Source organism: Lytechinus pictus, chromosome 9, assembly GCF_037042905.1.
Source record: "Lytechinus pictus isolate F3 Inbred chromosome 9, Lp3.0, whole genome shotgun sequence".
NCBI classification, from domain to species: Eukaryota; Metazoa; Echinodermata; class Echinoidea; order Temnopleuroida; family Toxopneustidae; genus Lytechinus; species Lytechinus pictus.
In genome coordinates, this window is record NC_087253.1 from 25,405,039 (window position 1) to 25,421,573 (window position 16,535).

Consider the following 16,535-nt stretch of genomic DNA (forward strand, 5'->3'; position numbering starts at 1 on the left):
TGATACCTGTTAACCCTCGTCCTGGTCGCCTCTCGGACAATTCGGGAAGGAACATCGGAAGTCAGTCCCTCTTGTCCCCGTATGTGTAATACAAGGACCTTACCCGAAGCCCCAACCTTCTCCAGGATGGTCTTAAAGACCAGCATCTCCCCGAGTGCACTCGTCTTTGCATCACAGGCCAGTTGGCCCAGGGCGTCCAAGTCCGATTCTTCGAAACTCGAGGTGAAGCGGGGGAGTACTCTACCGAGACCTTCCAGTTGCGACTCTCGGGACTACGATGTTCTTGTACCTCCAGGGGTCACAGAAATTCGCTCCACCCCCGGTTAGACGGACTGGAATCCGAGGCTCCCTGCCCGATGTGGACTCGACACACCTCCAGCCCTTCTTCCCAAGACGGCCCTCCAGAAAATCTAGATGGAAGTGGCTGTCCACGGCCAGGGATATAGGGGCTTTCGCGTCGGCCTCTGCAAAGGACACGCGCTTAACCTCCACGTTAAGCCCCTGGGTTCATTTCCGAATCGGGGTCCAAGCCGAGCCCTCCGATGCCACAGGGGTAGCCGATGCTCCCCCTCAGCAGTTGGCGGCACGCCTGCTGCAGGCAGAGCCGATTGAGCTGAGACATAGTCCCTCCCATGCCCAGGCGGTGGTGGCCTTTGCTGCCTTGCTACCGGCGTCGGGGATGCCACAGGGGTAGCCGATGCTCCCCCCTCAGCAGTTGGCGGCACGCCTGCTGCAGGCAGAGCCGATTGAGCTGGGACATAGTCCCTGCCATGCCCAGGCGGTGGTGGCCTCTGCTGCCTTGCTACCGGCGTCGGGGATGCCACAGGGGTAGCCGATGCTCCCCCCTCAGCAGTTGGCGGCACGCCTGCTGCAGGCAGAGCCGATTGAGCTGGGACATAGTCCCTGCCATGCCCAGGCGGTGGTGGCCTCTGCTGCCTTGCTACCGGCGTCGGGGATGCCACAGGGGTAGCCGATGCTCCCCCCTCAGCAGTTGGCGGCACGCCTGCTGCAGGCAGAGCCGATTGAGCTGGGACATAGTCCCTGCCATGCCCAGGCGGTGGTGGCCTCTGCTGCCTTGCTACCGGCGTCGGGGATGCCACAGGGGTAGCCGATGCTCCCCCCTCAGCAGTTGGCGGCACGCCTGCTGCAGGCAGAGCCGATTGAGCTGGGACATAGTCCCTGCCATGCCCAGGCGGTGGTGGCCTCTGCTGCCTTGCTACCAGCGTCGGGGAATAGTGCTCCCCGCCAGTTTCGGCTGCGCGGCTTCCGCTGGCATAGCCTCCCCCTGCTCCGAGGTGCTAGATCCCCCGAGTTGATGTAGCTGCCGAGTTTCTTCCTCAGTCAACTGCCCCACAAGCCATGCCAGGACACGCCAGTGGAGCAACGCGGCGATGGAATTTATTGGCTGCGCCGTAATACTTTCAGGCCGGGATGCTCCCAGCTGATCTAGGAGGCGAAACATCTCCTCCTCCATGGCCGGTGGGATGTGCAAGGTCCAGTTGTCGGGGGCACTCCGGTTCACGAACTGGACAAGAGCGTCCAGGTCGTGTGTGCCAGTGAAACACTTGGCCAAGAACCGTAGACACCCCATTACTTCAAGAAGAGGGAAATCCTCCCTAGCAGGTTTATCCTGACCCAATCGGAGTGCAGGCGGCATGTGTCGGTACACATGTACCTTCAACTTTTGATGCGGCCGCTGCTGGCAAAGTGGACAAGGTCCCCTCGCATTCCGCTTGTTGACCGGCCCTCCCTTGGCCCCGCCAAACGTGCGCTTGCCCAGGGTGGCGGGTGCACCTGCCTGGCCTCGCCTACCCACCTCCTTTTTCTCATACGGGGTAGTCCCCCTCGTGGACGGTCCACCAGCCTGGGCTTCAGGGACACTCATGTCCTTGAAAGGGGTCTCCTGAAGGTCTGGTTGTGCAAATTTGGACGCAGCAGATGGCTCCCTGCTGTCCATAACCTCAAGATTGGGGGCGGTTACCGGGGCAGCTGGTTCCAGACTAGGTCCCACCTGCTCTGGAGCGCGCGTCGCGGTCGAGGCCCTTCCCTCGAAGTGAGGCAGATAAGCCAGACCTCTTGGGAAGCGACGCTCCCATGCCATAGCGGGTTCCCACCAGGGGGTGTCGGGGTCAAAGAATAATAATTTGTCGTCCCTACCCCTTTCATCTAATAGCGGAAACCGGTCTCTGTATTCCCCTGGGGACAAACGTTCCCTGAGGTACTCATGCAGGCACCAGACCCAACCTGCATCCGCCCTTACTACTGCACGCGCGTACGCCCTATCTAAGAATCCCAGGACATGTTCCCACGACAGCTCAGATGGGGCCATCCTAACAATCGTGCCAGGATATGGAAGGAGCTGGCCGTGCATGAGCCACTCCAACGCTCTCCAACACCTAATTTGCCTCTCAGAGGGGGGCCTATTAGCCCCCTCCATCCCAAAAAACCCTGGGGGCGCCTGCTTGAAACCCCCTTCGGATGGTGCCGCTTGGTCCGAAACACCTATCCCAAGGTCCGTGTGGCCCAGATTAAGGATTGGGCCGTCATTCTCTCCACCCAAGCCTTTAAGTTCACCATCAGAGGGCAACGGAAGGTTGACCGCTTCCTCCACCTGCAGAGAAGACAAAAAGGGAGAACAGAGAGATGTGGTGAGAACCCTGCAAGGGAGGTGGTTAGAAATTCATCATCCTGGCAGGAAGTGCACTTTAGTATCCAAGCAGGACCATAACATCCCAACAGGATGTGTTCTGCAAAGTGGCCTTGGCGACTTCATGAGCGATCTGAGTAGCCTTAGTCAATCTGCCGAGGTACTCTCCACTATCCCTCGAAAAGGTACCCCCCCAAAAAAAAAAGGGGGGAAGAGAAAAAGAAAAAGCGAAATGAGAAAAGGGAGGGTGTATAACTTGATTAAATTTCCTTCTTGTTTTTTTTTATCAAAAGAATTAAAACCTTAACGAAACTTTCTTCTATAATTAGGTCTATAATCGCGATTTAATTAAAAATAGCAACCATATAAATTTCAAAATGGCTAAATATCCAGAGGTATCGAGACCCACCTGCTGATATAGCATTGGGGAACAGAATGGAAGGGTTAGGCCCAGTGGCCCCCGAATGTTCTACAACCAAGATAAAAAAGAAAAGAAGGGAATTAAAGAAAAAAAAGGAAAAGTGTAAGGTAAGATATCTATCTCAAAGTTAGATTCGCATGAAAAGGATTTTTCTCGCTTGCTTCACTCACGTGGAACATAAATTAATGATTATAACACTAAAGTTAGAATTTCACATTGTGCTATGACACTTACCAAACTATATGGATCTTTTGGTGACTTCTCTTTGCAGTTTATTATTTAAAAAATGTATTTTTCTTGATTTTCACGTAGATGCCCTTCGATCAGCGACAAAATCAATTTTGGCCTAAAGAGGGTGCGCAATATTATTTATAATCCGGTTTGTTTACAGTTCTGAAGCTTGTACTGGTTGCATTCTAGGCACTCAGCATTATTTTCTTGCTCGTTCAGTCCACTTTCATCATCATCTTGTCAAAAGATGACGTACTTCACCTATAAGTATATACATGAGATGCAACCTGTTGATTTTTTGTACAATTTCCTATTATGCGCCAACGACTTGAACCGAGACTGTTAGATAGCATAAATTCGCATTTCGATTGTTGTTTATGTAATTTCCACCGCAATATTCTGACGGACGAGCAGAGTATCATGGCCGAAATTTGGAGGTAAAAGTGTTAAAAAATCATTTTCATACATAATTTCGAATATATTTTTAAAATTAAATTAGTTCATTAGATTATTATTATTTATTATTTTGTTTGGCGTCACCTGTGCCTGGGAGGCGAAAAGCGAACTGAATCACTATGACCCACATGTCTCTCCTCCCGTTATAACTGATTGGGGGGAATGCAGGTGGACCACTACACCGGGGTTTCCCCCTACTCTTATACGAATAGTGCAGTGGGTTCTTAACGTGCAAAGGTGGTGACTCTCCTCTACACGGGGCCTCCATTTAACGTCCTATCCGAGGGACAGAGTGTTTTCCATTGTAACATAGCCTGCATCTATGAAACATGGGAGAGACGTTCACACACAACACACTGGCTTCAGTCATCCGCCCGGGGTGGACTCGAACCCACGATCTTTGGTTTGACGGGCAGACGCATTACCGACTGAGCCAACACCGCTCTCCGTATGATGAAAATAAAATTATGTAGTGAATAAATGTAGGTTTCCCTCACATTCGTGTGATGAATAAAAAACTTCAAAAATCATTGTCAAATCACATGCGTTGTGCGAGGTTAGTATAGCTAACCACGCATGCATGTGTGAGTGGATATGGACTGTAGTGTTTGGCAGAGTTGGCATCTAGAGTCTGGGGCTGTGTTTTCTCTTGTAAATATGCTGTGAAATTGACTTGCAAGAGCTTCGGCTTTGTCGAAGTTAGTTAGACCAAAAGCTTCGGTCTCTCATGTTATGTTGGTTGCTCCGCTGAACTCTCTTGGCTCCACTCACCAAATACAGAGACCGAAGTTCTAGCGCGATCTGTACAGGGGACTCAATGGCCATATGTTTATGTACTTAAATTTGGATAAATCAGGGAAGTGAAGTTGTGTGACAGCCTAAGTAAGTCACTGTTTTTCCCCTTTTAAGTTTATTTTTCCCTGTTTTCGTGCATTTTAGGCCAAAACAGAATAATAATCTCTATTTTGGTACAATTCTTTTTCAATATTTTAATGAAATAAAGACAAAATTCGATGAGCCGTCGGGGGGATTTTTCATTGTTCACCCCCTAATGGCTGCTGCACGATAGCGAGCCGTCTGTGTATACCAGGAGAAATTTTAAAAAAATATGTTTAAAAAACTCCTCGAAACAGACGGCTGCCAGCTGTCTAGAGGTTAGTATGCTATACTAATCACTATCAAATCATATAGCCTTCAACTTCAAGTCCATCATGATTCATTCATTAGATTCCTTCATTCATTTTTTTATTCTTCCTGTTCCTTCCACTCAGCTTTTTCATTTCAGTCTGGGGCCCGTTTCTCAACACATGGACAAGTTAGTCATATCTTTATCCACCAACCACGGAGTTAGTTCCAATCTTACTAAACCTGTTTCTCGAAAGGCTTCCTAACTAGAATACCTTGATATCGATACTATCGGTAAAAAGAGCATACGAGATGTAGCCTTAGTCACAAAATAGCATAATTTTCAAAAAGAAAAATTATGACAAAATTGCAAATATAATGATGAATTGGGAAATAAATATTTTCAAAATAATAGCACAGGTGAATTATGCATCATACATACTTAGACCATGAAGACTGGAGCATTCAATTGCCAAGAAAATTAAATCATGAATAATTCATTTCATGACTAAAAAATCACTTGTGGACGTTGAGATGGGTACCCCCGGGATACCCAATTTTAATAGTTTATGATAGTAAACCATAACGGTTTTCTTTGTAAAATGATGATAATTATACGGACTTTTACGATTCCAAACGTCATCAAAATATAGTTTAACAAAACATTTTTAATCATTTATACCAAAAGATACGATATAATTGGACAAATTATATGCATAAATTAGAGAAAGAATTCATCCAACTGTTAATAGGGGTCTGAAAACAACAAATACGAGTTCAGTTATGGATGGCCTGACGTGGTAGAATCTTTATCGATTAAGTCATTTTACTATTTCAAAATGAATGGTTTTGTGGCGTTTACCAACAGATTTTATGGTTTCTTTGTATTACAATTATCATTGAATGCATTAACCCACTTGTTTTGTGATGTAATTTCAACCTCTATGATTGATTACGTAAGATTATAATTTTAAAATTTCTAGGCACTTTCGCATGTCATAGTCTACCCACGTGATGCCACTACGTCATTAAGAAAGAAGTTATGACAGGTTTGGAGGTGTCATAAATATTTAGTGAGGTTGTTGTACCCGATCTTGGTAAAGAGGGCTTCGTGAAACGGTTAGCGGACAAGTAGCTCACTATCTCCGATTTAGTCAAGAAGTTAGACTTATGACGGTGTTGAGAAACGGGCCCCAGTTATCTAATTTTTGTCATTTTGAACACTGATCTCATTCATCCATTCATTCATCCAATGATTCGCTCAATCATCTTTTTTCTTTGAGGCGTTCAAGTTCAGTACTTACAACTTATAGTGAGACAACCACATATCGACCAACTCTTTTGAAACCGACCACCTTGCGAATACCCGCGAGGGAGTAGGCGCAGAGTCTGTAAGAATCGATTTTACAAGAAAGAAAGGAGGGAAAAATGCAAAAAATATAGTAAAATTCATCAAAATTTTATTGACCAGACCCCGCCGATAAACAGTTGTTCATACCACTCCTAGTACCAATGAGGTCCAGACATTACATGTATGGACCTCATAGGCGACATCTGTAGTATTTTGTGTCAGAAATCTTTGTGAAGATGATTATTTGTTTATTATAACACAAGTACGAGCTATCGTACTGTCTATTCATTAAATTTTTGTTTAAGAAAGTTAAAGCATTGTTAGCAATAAAAAAAAATTGAAAGAAATGAAGGAACTTACATTTTGACGACTTTTTCCAGATTTTATTGCCAGTTGCTCTTCACTTCTGACTCGCGATCGAAGCTGATATGCAGATCACGTGATACGCGTTCTCGTCAGCTGATCGGTTGGTTATTCTTTTCGATAATTCTTTTTGATAATTATATATTTCATAATGCTAGCATTCATCGCAAATTTAGGTGAAAGAGATTGAATTTAAACAGCGCAAGCTTTAATTTTCTCAAAAATAACATTTAATTGAATGCACAAGTTTCGCCTTGGAACATGTAGGATCATTTGGTCCCATGTTTGCGTAACTACGGGGGGGGGGGGGGGTGGGGGCGGGGTGTCCCTACCACTACACCCACTAGCCAGCAATTATCGTTTTTTCTCTTTTTTTTAAACCAAAATACCTCCCCCCCAAAAAAAAAAAAATAAATAAAAAATAGGATTAAAGAGAAAGAGAATTGAGGAACACAATATGCTTTATTTTTTCCTCTTTTACTGTTTAACGAGACTTGTAATCAAATATTAAATGGGGCTTAATTAGAACAGCCTTTTTTAAGTCAATTAATAAAAAATATACCTCCTCGGGATTTGAGCTTTCATGAAATATGAATCTTTTTCATGACTACCGAAAACGCTAAAAATGTCAAAATTTTTAATTGGTATATAAAGCTTTAGCTCATGCGTTGCGCCCGTCTTATTTTAAAGAGGGTGGATAGTTTTGGTAAATTCCTCGAAATCGGCCTGTCACCATTCTAATTAATTTGTATATAATATGAATGTGTATGCCCTAAAACAGTCATGATGTAAATGATATGAAATGAAATGGTGTTTTTCATGATAAATTATGCTCTTTTATGTGTGAATTAATTCGGCCGGGATACCCAGATTTGAAACGCCACAGTGCGCATCACCGCTGCTGCCGTGCGTGTGCTACGCGAGAACGATAATGTAGTCCGCTGCACAATTGAGTTTTCAGTCAGTTTTACAAAGCTCGTTGATGCATTGCGTTTACCTGATGTTCTTGCATCACATTACAATGAACGGCAGAGCAGAATTTAGATCTAAAAAGCCTCGATGCATATCGATATTACTATTAGGATCAGTATACGTTCCGCACATTCACAACATACATGCAACACCACTGTTTTCCTACCTTCCTTGCAGCTTGCTTTTGCCTTGGCTGGGACTTCGATAAACAAACCCGATCGTCCCCATTTCAAAAAAAAAAAAAAAAAAAAAAATATGTGGAACCACGATGTGATACGCTGTTGCACATAAATATGCTCTCTAACTGCCGATATAACACGGGAACAATTTATAAAACTCAATTCAGAATGAATACAACTAGCACAGAATTGGAAAAAAAAAAAACATCTTTTGGGTTCTTCTCTGGCTTCCCGCGTTTTAGTCTCGGCTCATAATTGTTTCAGATCGAATGATGAAAAAGTTTTTTGTTCTATGATACTGATGAATCAAGAGAAAAAAGGGAAATAAAACCAACATAAAGAAACCTTTACAAAGGAAATAACAAGATTATGCATCCTGTTTATGTTTTGGAAATGTATTGATTTCTCACTAAAATGATATATAAACCGTCTTTGGGTAAACTGTGTCTGAATTTATAGACTAGTACAGTATGCGCCTTGGCTATGTGTGTTTGCAGTATAGTACACAGTAGGCCTGGATACGTGTGTGTGTGTGTGTGTGTGTGTGCGAGGCAGGGATGTGTGTATTTGTGTTGAAGAATCACTGCAGGTTACGTAAGGCGAAGGAGGTCAAAAACACATTTGCCCTACACCATGCGCATATGCATGGCCCATGGAAACAGTAGTAAAAGGTGTTCAGTCCACTGGTTTGTACTTGTGTTGTTCCATGAAGCTGTTACTTTTCTCGTGTTCTGTCAGGGCATGGACCTATGGACATGAACTCATCTCCTGCCCAAAGATAATCGAGCTCTAACTAAAACTCAGCATGTCAGTGTCAAATTTTGGAAAACTGGCGATCCTATGGAAATAGTAATGAACTTGTAATTAATTATTGGATAAAGTTCTGTAAATAATGACATTCAGTTTGAAAGTAGGATGGGGGTCGGGTGTCCTGACACTTTATATTTTTGAAGCCTTCTTTTTTGTCTTTGGATTACACAAAAAATTTAAATTCAATAGTTGTAATCATTTTCTTGTTTGTTCTTTATAATATTTCCTAACATTTTGTACTAAAAATTGATGAAACTTCGCTTGTAAATTTTTCCAAATGACTTTCTAAAATTGATCGTCCGGACACACAACCTGTCCGGACCCACAACAACTGGGTATATATTTTTCCATGACTGGATGTAGGCCATTTCACGAACTAGGCCTGCCAAAAAAAAGGAATGTGGGTTGGGTGTAACGTCGATATACTTAGGGCCTCGATCGTCATATTTTTCTCCATATTTCAATTTCCCCCTTTCTCTTTATAACTGGCAATGGGGGGGGGGGGCACTGACGCCATATTATGGGTCACCGAATGTTATACTGTTATGAATATCTGTCTCACTTCTCAGATCTCTATTCATACATTCAGTGATCGATGTGCGCAGATTTTACCTTCTTATCAGTGGCGTACCTAGGATTTTCCACAGGGGGGGGGGGGGGAACCGTCCGCCAAAAAAATTGACAAGCAAAAAAAAAGGTCTTCAATCACAAAAAAATTATTTCGAACTAGAAAAAAATTGACAAGCATACAAAAAGGGCTTCAAGCTCGTCAGGGGGGGGGGGCAATAAAGGTCTTCAAGCTCGTCAGGGTCAGGGGGGGGGGGCAAAAAAGGTCTTTCAAGCTCGTCAGGGGGGGCAGGGATACGTCCTTTTTATGGGTTGTAGGTCGTCGGGGGGGGGGGGCAGACTGTCCCCCGTAGGTACGCTATAGTGCTTCTTAATTATACTTGAGAGTTGAGACTCGAATGAATATATGATTTTTATAACGCGTGTTTTGGGGGGTTGGGGTCATATTCATGTGTAAAAATATGGCAAACGGTCACTTGATCTGCTACTAAGCGTACGTCCAATATGTTTCGTATCCACATGAAGGAAGCACAGCGATCGATTGAACGAACTTGAAGTCCAATGGAGTCAGTGGAGTCCATTCCAAGGTTTATTTGAATAAAAAGAAAAATCCAAGCACTGAACATTTCATTAAAATCGGATGTAAATTTGTATGTGATCATTATTTTATGATCATAATAATCGGATGTAAGATTTTTTTATGATCATAATTTCACAGAACAGTAATTTATATGCACATCCTGTTCTGTATGACTGATGACGGCATACACCTCTTTTTGTATATGAAATATGACTATCTAATTTCCTCCTCATTGAAATGTGACAAAAAGTGTTACTTTCTCCTGAATATGTGGAATAACCGTTGTGGATTACATTTTAATGGTCAAGTTGGTCCTTATTTTCAAATCTCTAAGATTGTATAATTCAAACAATTTCATTGCATTCATTTCACATCCGGTTTTGGTGAAATTTTCAAAATCATGCTTGTTAGATTTTTTACTCTATTAATTGATTCAAATCAACACTTTCTGCATGGGGTGGACGGGACCTTTATACATTGAACCATGTGCGCGGTGCAAAAATTGCAGGGACAATGATTTAATTATAAGCACTGATTTTCAAGTCATTTATAAGCAAGAACAAACTGAGAACGAGAAGAAAAATGCAAGAGAGAAATTAGTAGATAAAGAAAGAAAGAACTGAAGAAGGGGGGGGGGGGCTAGATCGCGTCGTTGGGAATTTGTTCTGACAAAGATGGAGCCTTCAAAACTTTATTGCAAATTTTCGTTTCTAACTTGACAAACAAGTCATGCACATATATACGTACGTCCCTCATTATAAAATGGATAAATATCCGGATATTGTAAATCGGACTGTATTTATGAGAGAAAAGCTGTAAAAAAATATGTTGCGTTATCGGCCTAAATTATTGCAACATAATTCATATAGTGCATTGAAATAATCATGGACCTGGCCACGGAGGATGATCTATATTGTTACTGGAGGTGCTGTGACAATGCTCAATGTTCATTTTACCCGTTCCAATAAATCATACTTGACATCTAACACGAAACGAGTGACCATTTTCAAACTTTCTTCACAACGTAAAATTTTATAAGAACTTTTTTTTTTACTATTGTTGGCGAGCTTGCCTGACACATTCTTTCCAATTTGATATTGACTGGAAATTACATCAACTTTACTCATAAATCGATTGCTAAGAAACAAAAGTTGTTCATGCACCTATACCCTGGCCAAATGGCAATGGGTTCATGGTCATTTTTAAGTTTCCAATTTGCACCTTTCTAACGAGTCTGAGCAGAAATACAATTTAGTAAAGAACTCCATAGCTCCTTTGTAGAGGCATCTTTACAAATAATATATCGGATACAGACACGGATCCAGCCTTCGCTGATCGGGGGCGGATCATATATGTTTCTGCCATATTTTCCCCGATCGGCAGCTCGAAGTTGATTTGTGTATGTTTATTTGAAGGGGTATAGTCCTAACAGTGCACCTCTCTACCTTTATTCTTGAAAATCAGCATGAATATATAATAATCTCATACCTTATCTGAATAGTTCGAGCGCGAAGCGCGAACTAATTTTGTTTTTGAAATTGTATGTGCTTTGTCCTAAAATTTGATAATTCTAGGCAATTTTTGTGGTCCTGAACAAATTGTGTATGCAAATAATTACTGCGAAAAGTGAGAAGATTTTTTTTTGTCAAGGACTTCTTGCAGTTAGCAATGAATGCGTTACATGTTTCAACAATAAAATAGTGCGAGCGCAATGTTTTTTACCTAAAGAAGGGAAATTCTAAGCTTTTTTTGTAAACGTGAACAGGATAGGTATATCACTGAACAATGATGCGAGAGCGAGGCGCGGGCGTATATAGGTAGACCTAGAAAATAATATAGTTATAAAGGCCTACCTATAAACCAATCAATTTTTACACAGCGCAAGTAGAAGATACTAATATTCAGACCATAAAAGTGACATTTTTACAGAACACTTGCTAAAAATCAATTTGTAACTTTTGAAATGAAAGTTCGATTACTGAGCTGAAGTATGTTCTGTATATTGACTTTAAAATAAGTCCATATTGTGCATGATATGTAAATCACCTACCAGGCTATGCGAGCATGAACAGTGAGCGAAAATTTTATAAAGTGACATGAAAGATTTGTTTTATTTTCCAAGTCTTCCCCTCATCTTATTTTATTCATTCGTCTTCCTCCTCATATTTCACTTATTTCTTTTCCCTCTTCTTTTCCGTTTTTGTTTCTTTCCCCCTTTTTTCTTTTTGTTTTTGCTACGCCAAAAAGGGGGACGGTCCCTCGCCCCTAGATCCGCCTTTCTGGAAATTTAAAGTGAAAATATTCTGTAATGAAGACAGGATCATTATGTATATAGGCAAGGCTTTCAAATCCATGGGGGCGAAGCGGCCACTTAGGCCCACCCTCCCTCTATTGGCGGCGAAAAGGGAAGCTCAGTAAAGAAAAAGAAGAGGGAGGGAATGAAAAGATGAGTTAGGGAAGAAAATTATAAAAGAAGGAAGAAAGTATAATAAACCTGGGGAAGGGATAGATAATTAAAAAAAAATAGTTAATAATATAAACAAAAAATTTGCTCACGCTTCGCACTCGCATTGACTTGAGCGACATAACAATCTGTTCAACATGTTCAAGAGGATATCAACTGCCCTAAAATATTCATTTTTCAAGACTAGTCAATAAGTACAAATTATTCTGGTAAAAAAAAAATGCTCGCTCGCAGCTTTTCTAGTAATGATTTTATCCTTTTGTGCAATTCTGTCCCCCATACAAATTTAAGACTGGTTATGGAACTGACCACCCCCCCCCCCCTCAAAAAAAATAATCATAATGATATTGATAAATAATATGCCTAAATGTAAAAAAAATAAATACTCCCATCAGGGACCAAACTTAACTGTGTCAGTTATCCAACCCCGTGAAGACCGACACTGGACACCCATACATATACGGCGGTGAAAGCGAAAATGGGGGGGGGGGGGGTATGCCCCCAAATTCTTTGGCTAGGATTTAACATTAACTAGGATATAATGCTGGGGTGGTACCCCCGAAACCTCGCCGAAATTCAGCAATAAAAAATTAGCAAGCTATTCCAGACTTCATGGCACATACGTCATCACATTTTTTTCCTCCCGTTCTTTTTTTAAATAATCCTCGATTGTCAATCCGGATGTGTTTTTATGGGCCCAATTCCACCTTTCCTTAATCCCTTCTCTTCATTTTTCAATTCAGTTTCATCGCATAGGCCGATCCAGGGGGCGAAGTACCCGGGTCCCCCTATAGTGGTGGAAAAAGCGAAAAAATAAAATGAAGAAAACGAAAAAAATAAATTAAAAAAAAAAGGAAAAGGGAAAAGAGAAGAGAGAAAAAGAATGGGGGATAGAGGAGAAAGTCAAGTAAATAAAATAAGGTGAGGGGAAGGCTTGGAAAAAAATAATCTTTCATATCATTATTTAAGTTTTTCGCTCGCGCTCGCATGTTTGATGTCGAGATACAAATCTTCCTCAATAGACCGATATGGTATATATATATATATATATATATATATATATATATATATATATATATATATATATATATATATATGTATATATAGTTATGTGTGTGTGTGATATACAAAACCTATTTCAGCTCGGACATCGAGCTGTTATTATTTTGTTCGATTTACATTTTTTTTTAATGTGCAGCCGTAATCCGTTTTATGTCTCATTATCAATGCAGCTCACACCACGCGCTAGCTAGCAGCATTATTTGTCAAGTACCCATTCTCTAGTTCTCATATATTCCATAAATTCTCAAAATATTCCTTTTCAGGTCATTGTCAAAACCTTTCAGCTAGCGATGCGCGCTCGCATTTTGATTGGTGAGAAATGTAACTCTATAACAAACTATTCAAAATCCCTTTTCATGACAATTTGTCGGTTCGTGGTTGTGCTTGCACTAATTGTTAAAGATGTATCAACCAATGTCTTCTATTCATTAATACAAAAATGCTAAGAATATCCAGTTTTCCGAACTTGCTCTCGCTCTCATCGGGCTTATCAGAGTAGTAAATAAGATAACAATTTCATGAATTCCCAACAATTATATTGTCTTATTTTCGGAATGTCGACAAGTTTCATCTCGTGATTAGGGAGACTAATAGAAAGATAATTACCATTTTCATATGATGACAAAATGTCCTTAGAATATCAGCTCGCGCTTCGCGCTCGAATCTTAAGTGCGATCCAACTCCGATTTACAATTTTCATTTTTATTGTTTGAAACTAGTGCTTATATTGACGTTTTCAGATCAAAATATCAAAAATTTTCTGCTCGCACTTCGCGCTCGCAATATAGATGTAGGAAGATACCTAATTATACCCATCTTCACGAATTACAAGATACGAATACTAGTCATGCTATAGTATAGTGCCCCGTTTTTAGCTCTAAATCTCACATTTTTTCCCATCGCGCTTAGCGCTCGTATTGTTTAGTTATATACATATCCCGGATACCTATCCAGTTCAGGATTACAAAAAATGCTTAGAATGTCAATTTTCTTGGTTTGAATGTCAAAAATGATCGACTCGCACTCCGCACTCACATTATTCGATTTTAGTGAAATAGGCCTACGTATCGTCATGGCTATACTGCAATTAGAACAGGTCCCTTTCTATCAGGCTCGCACTTCACATTCATGTTCGCAGTAGTTATTAGTTAGATATACGAATCTTGCTCAGGATCAAAAACATTACTCAGAACGTTTTTTTTTTCAGGAAAAATATGACATTTCCAAAAAATTTCAGCTCTCAGCTGACTGTTACAGGGGGCCGCGGAACGGTTTTCAAAGTCGGGGGGGGGGGCTGACCACGCAAAATATCACAATCCTATGGTAATTTTTACGTTTTTGTACACGGTTTTGGAAAAAAAAGTGCCCAGCCCCCCCTCCCCCCCCCCCCCCCCCGCTTATAGCAGTCGATCGTGGAAAATATGGATGAAAAATCCCCCCCCCCCAATATTGGCGAAAGCTGGATCCGCCCCTGCTATCATATTAACTTGTTCCATTCTAATTTCCTGTTTCCTTATGCCTCATTTCCTTCCCATTCCCGAGATAAATACCTGTTCTATTTTCCAATCTCTTATATATATATTTTTTTTTTAATCCCCATCATTTATTAGTATTTCGCGATTGTTCTTTCTCACTGTAGTATATAGGCCGACATCAGTCGCTTCCTTTTCCTCTTTCATTCCCCTTCTTCTTTCCATGTTCTTTCTTTTCCTTATCTTGTTTTCTTTTTCCTTTTGTTTACTTTTCCCTTTCTTTCTTTTCTCCATTTTTCTTCCACTTTCCCTTCCCCAATGCATGCGTTGAAATATGACGTGAAAAACATGAACACAATCATCGTACACCATAAAGATAATGTCGTACCCGCAAAAATATGTACGTGAATGTTTTGCTCAGCTAGCGAGCGTGGCCAATGGCGGTCGCAGTATAGTGCAATGTATCCCGTGGTTCAACCAATCTTGCATCTTGTCGCACGAGGACATTTGTAGCCAAAATTTTCACAGAAACATCTCCAATACGTTTTCATGAATATACGTTTACATGAACGTCAAAACAAACTTAAGTAACATGTGAACTACAGGTTGGAGGGACAGCATAAGGGTAAGTAAGTCCACATATTTTTGTTTACAATGTTACCGTTGCCTGTACTGTGCTCCTCGCCGAACTCGCTGGGGGAGAAACTCGACGGATATCATGCTATAACAACGACTGGCGAGCGTATACACGGAATTAGCAGACTACGCTCGCAGGGATATTTCGGGTTGGGAAAAAGTGGAATGGCCAACGAGGTAGGCACTTATGATCCAAGTTTGAAAGGAGACTCGTAAAATGACGTCAGTCTCGCCGATGAATATTCATTAGATCGTGGTCGTGCGTGTTCAATAAACACTGCGTGCAGGCATGCAGATAGTTATATGCGAGGAACTTTGGCTCCAGAGACAAGTTGTCAAATAACGTGTGTGTGTGTGCGTGTGTGTACCATCGGCTGGTAGTATGCCATGCTGTCTAAGACTTCAAACGCGTCGGAGAGAGTGCATGGCAATTCGGTAAAACGAAGTTTCCGATATAAAGAGATAATAAAATAACACTATGTACAGTAGGCCCGGGGGGGCCACTTATATTGACGAGTGGATACCATGCGCGACCAAAAAACACGTAAAAAGGTACAGGATGTCTTTTTCAAGAGAGGGCACGTTACGTACGTAACGTGATAAGGGTGTCAAAAACACAAAAATATTAAAAAAAGGGATCTATTTCCAGTACGTTGAGAGGCAAATGTCAGATCAGGGGAGGCAGGAGTACAATCAGGTTTTTTTAAAGGGAAGAATAAAATGTATTATATATAGCCAAATGATCTAGGTGAGGGAAGTGAACAATGATGTTTTAAAAAAAAAGAATGAATATACCTTACCTGAATATTATGGTGAAGCCAATTTAAAAGGAGGTGAGACAAGTTTCAATGGAGGTTTTAAAAAAGAATAAACTGTATTATGGTGAAGCCAATTTAAAAGGAGGTGAGGCAAGTTTTAATGGAGGTTTTTAAAAAGAATAAACTGTACTACAAATTATGGTGAAGCCAATTTAAAAGGAGGTGAGGCAAGTTTTAATGGAGGTTTTTAAAAAGAATAAACTGTATTATGGTGAAGCCAATTTAAAAGGATGTGAGGCAAGTTTCAATGGAGGTTTTTAAAAAGAATAAACTGTATATGGTGAAGCCAATTTAAAAGGAGGTGAGGCAAGTTTCAATGGAGGTTTTTAAAAAGAATAAACTGTATATGGTGAAGCCAATTTAAAAGGAGGTGAGGCAAGT

At 41.3% G+C, this 16,535-nt stretch overlaps 1 protein-coding gene across 1 annotated transcript; it reads right to left on the reverse strand.

The window, feature by feature from the left end:
• Positions 1-1,207: 1,207 nt before the first annotated feature.
• Positions 1,208-8,092, reverse strand: LOC135153075 (uncharacterized). Its single transcript, XM_064104985.1, has 2 exons — positions 7,733-8,092; positions 1,208-2,611 (listed from the first exon to the last, which is right to left on the reverse strand). Exon 2 carries the CDS (start codon positions 2,435-2,437, stop codon positions 1,217-1,219), a length of 1,221 nt encoding a protein of 406 aa, XP_063961055.1. The 5' UTR covers positions 2,438-2,611; positions 7,733-8,092; the 3' UTR covers positions 1,208-1,216.
• Between the last annotated feature and the right edge of the window lie 8,443 nt (positions 8,093-16,535).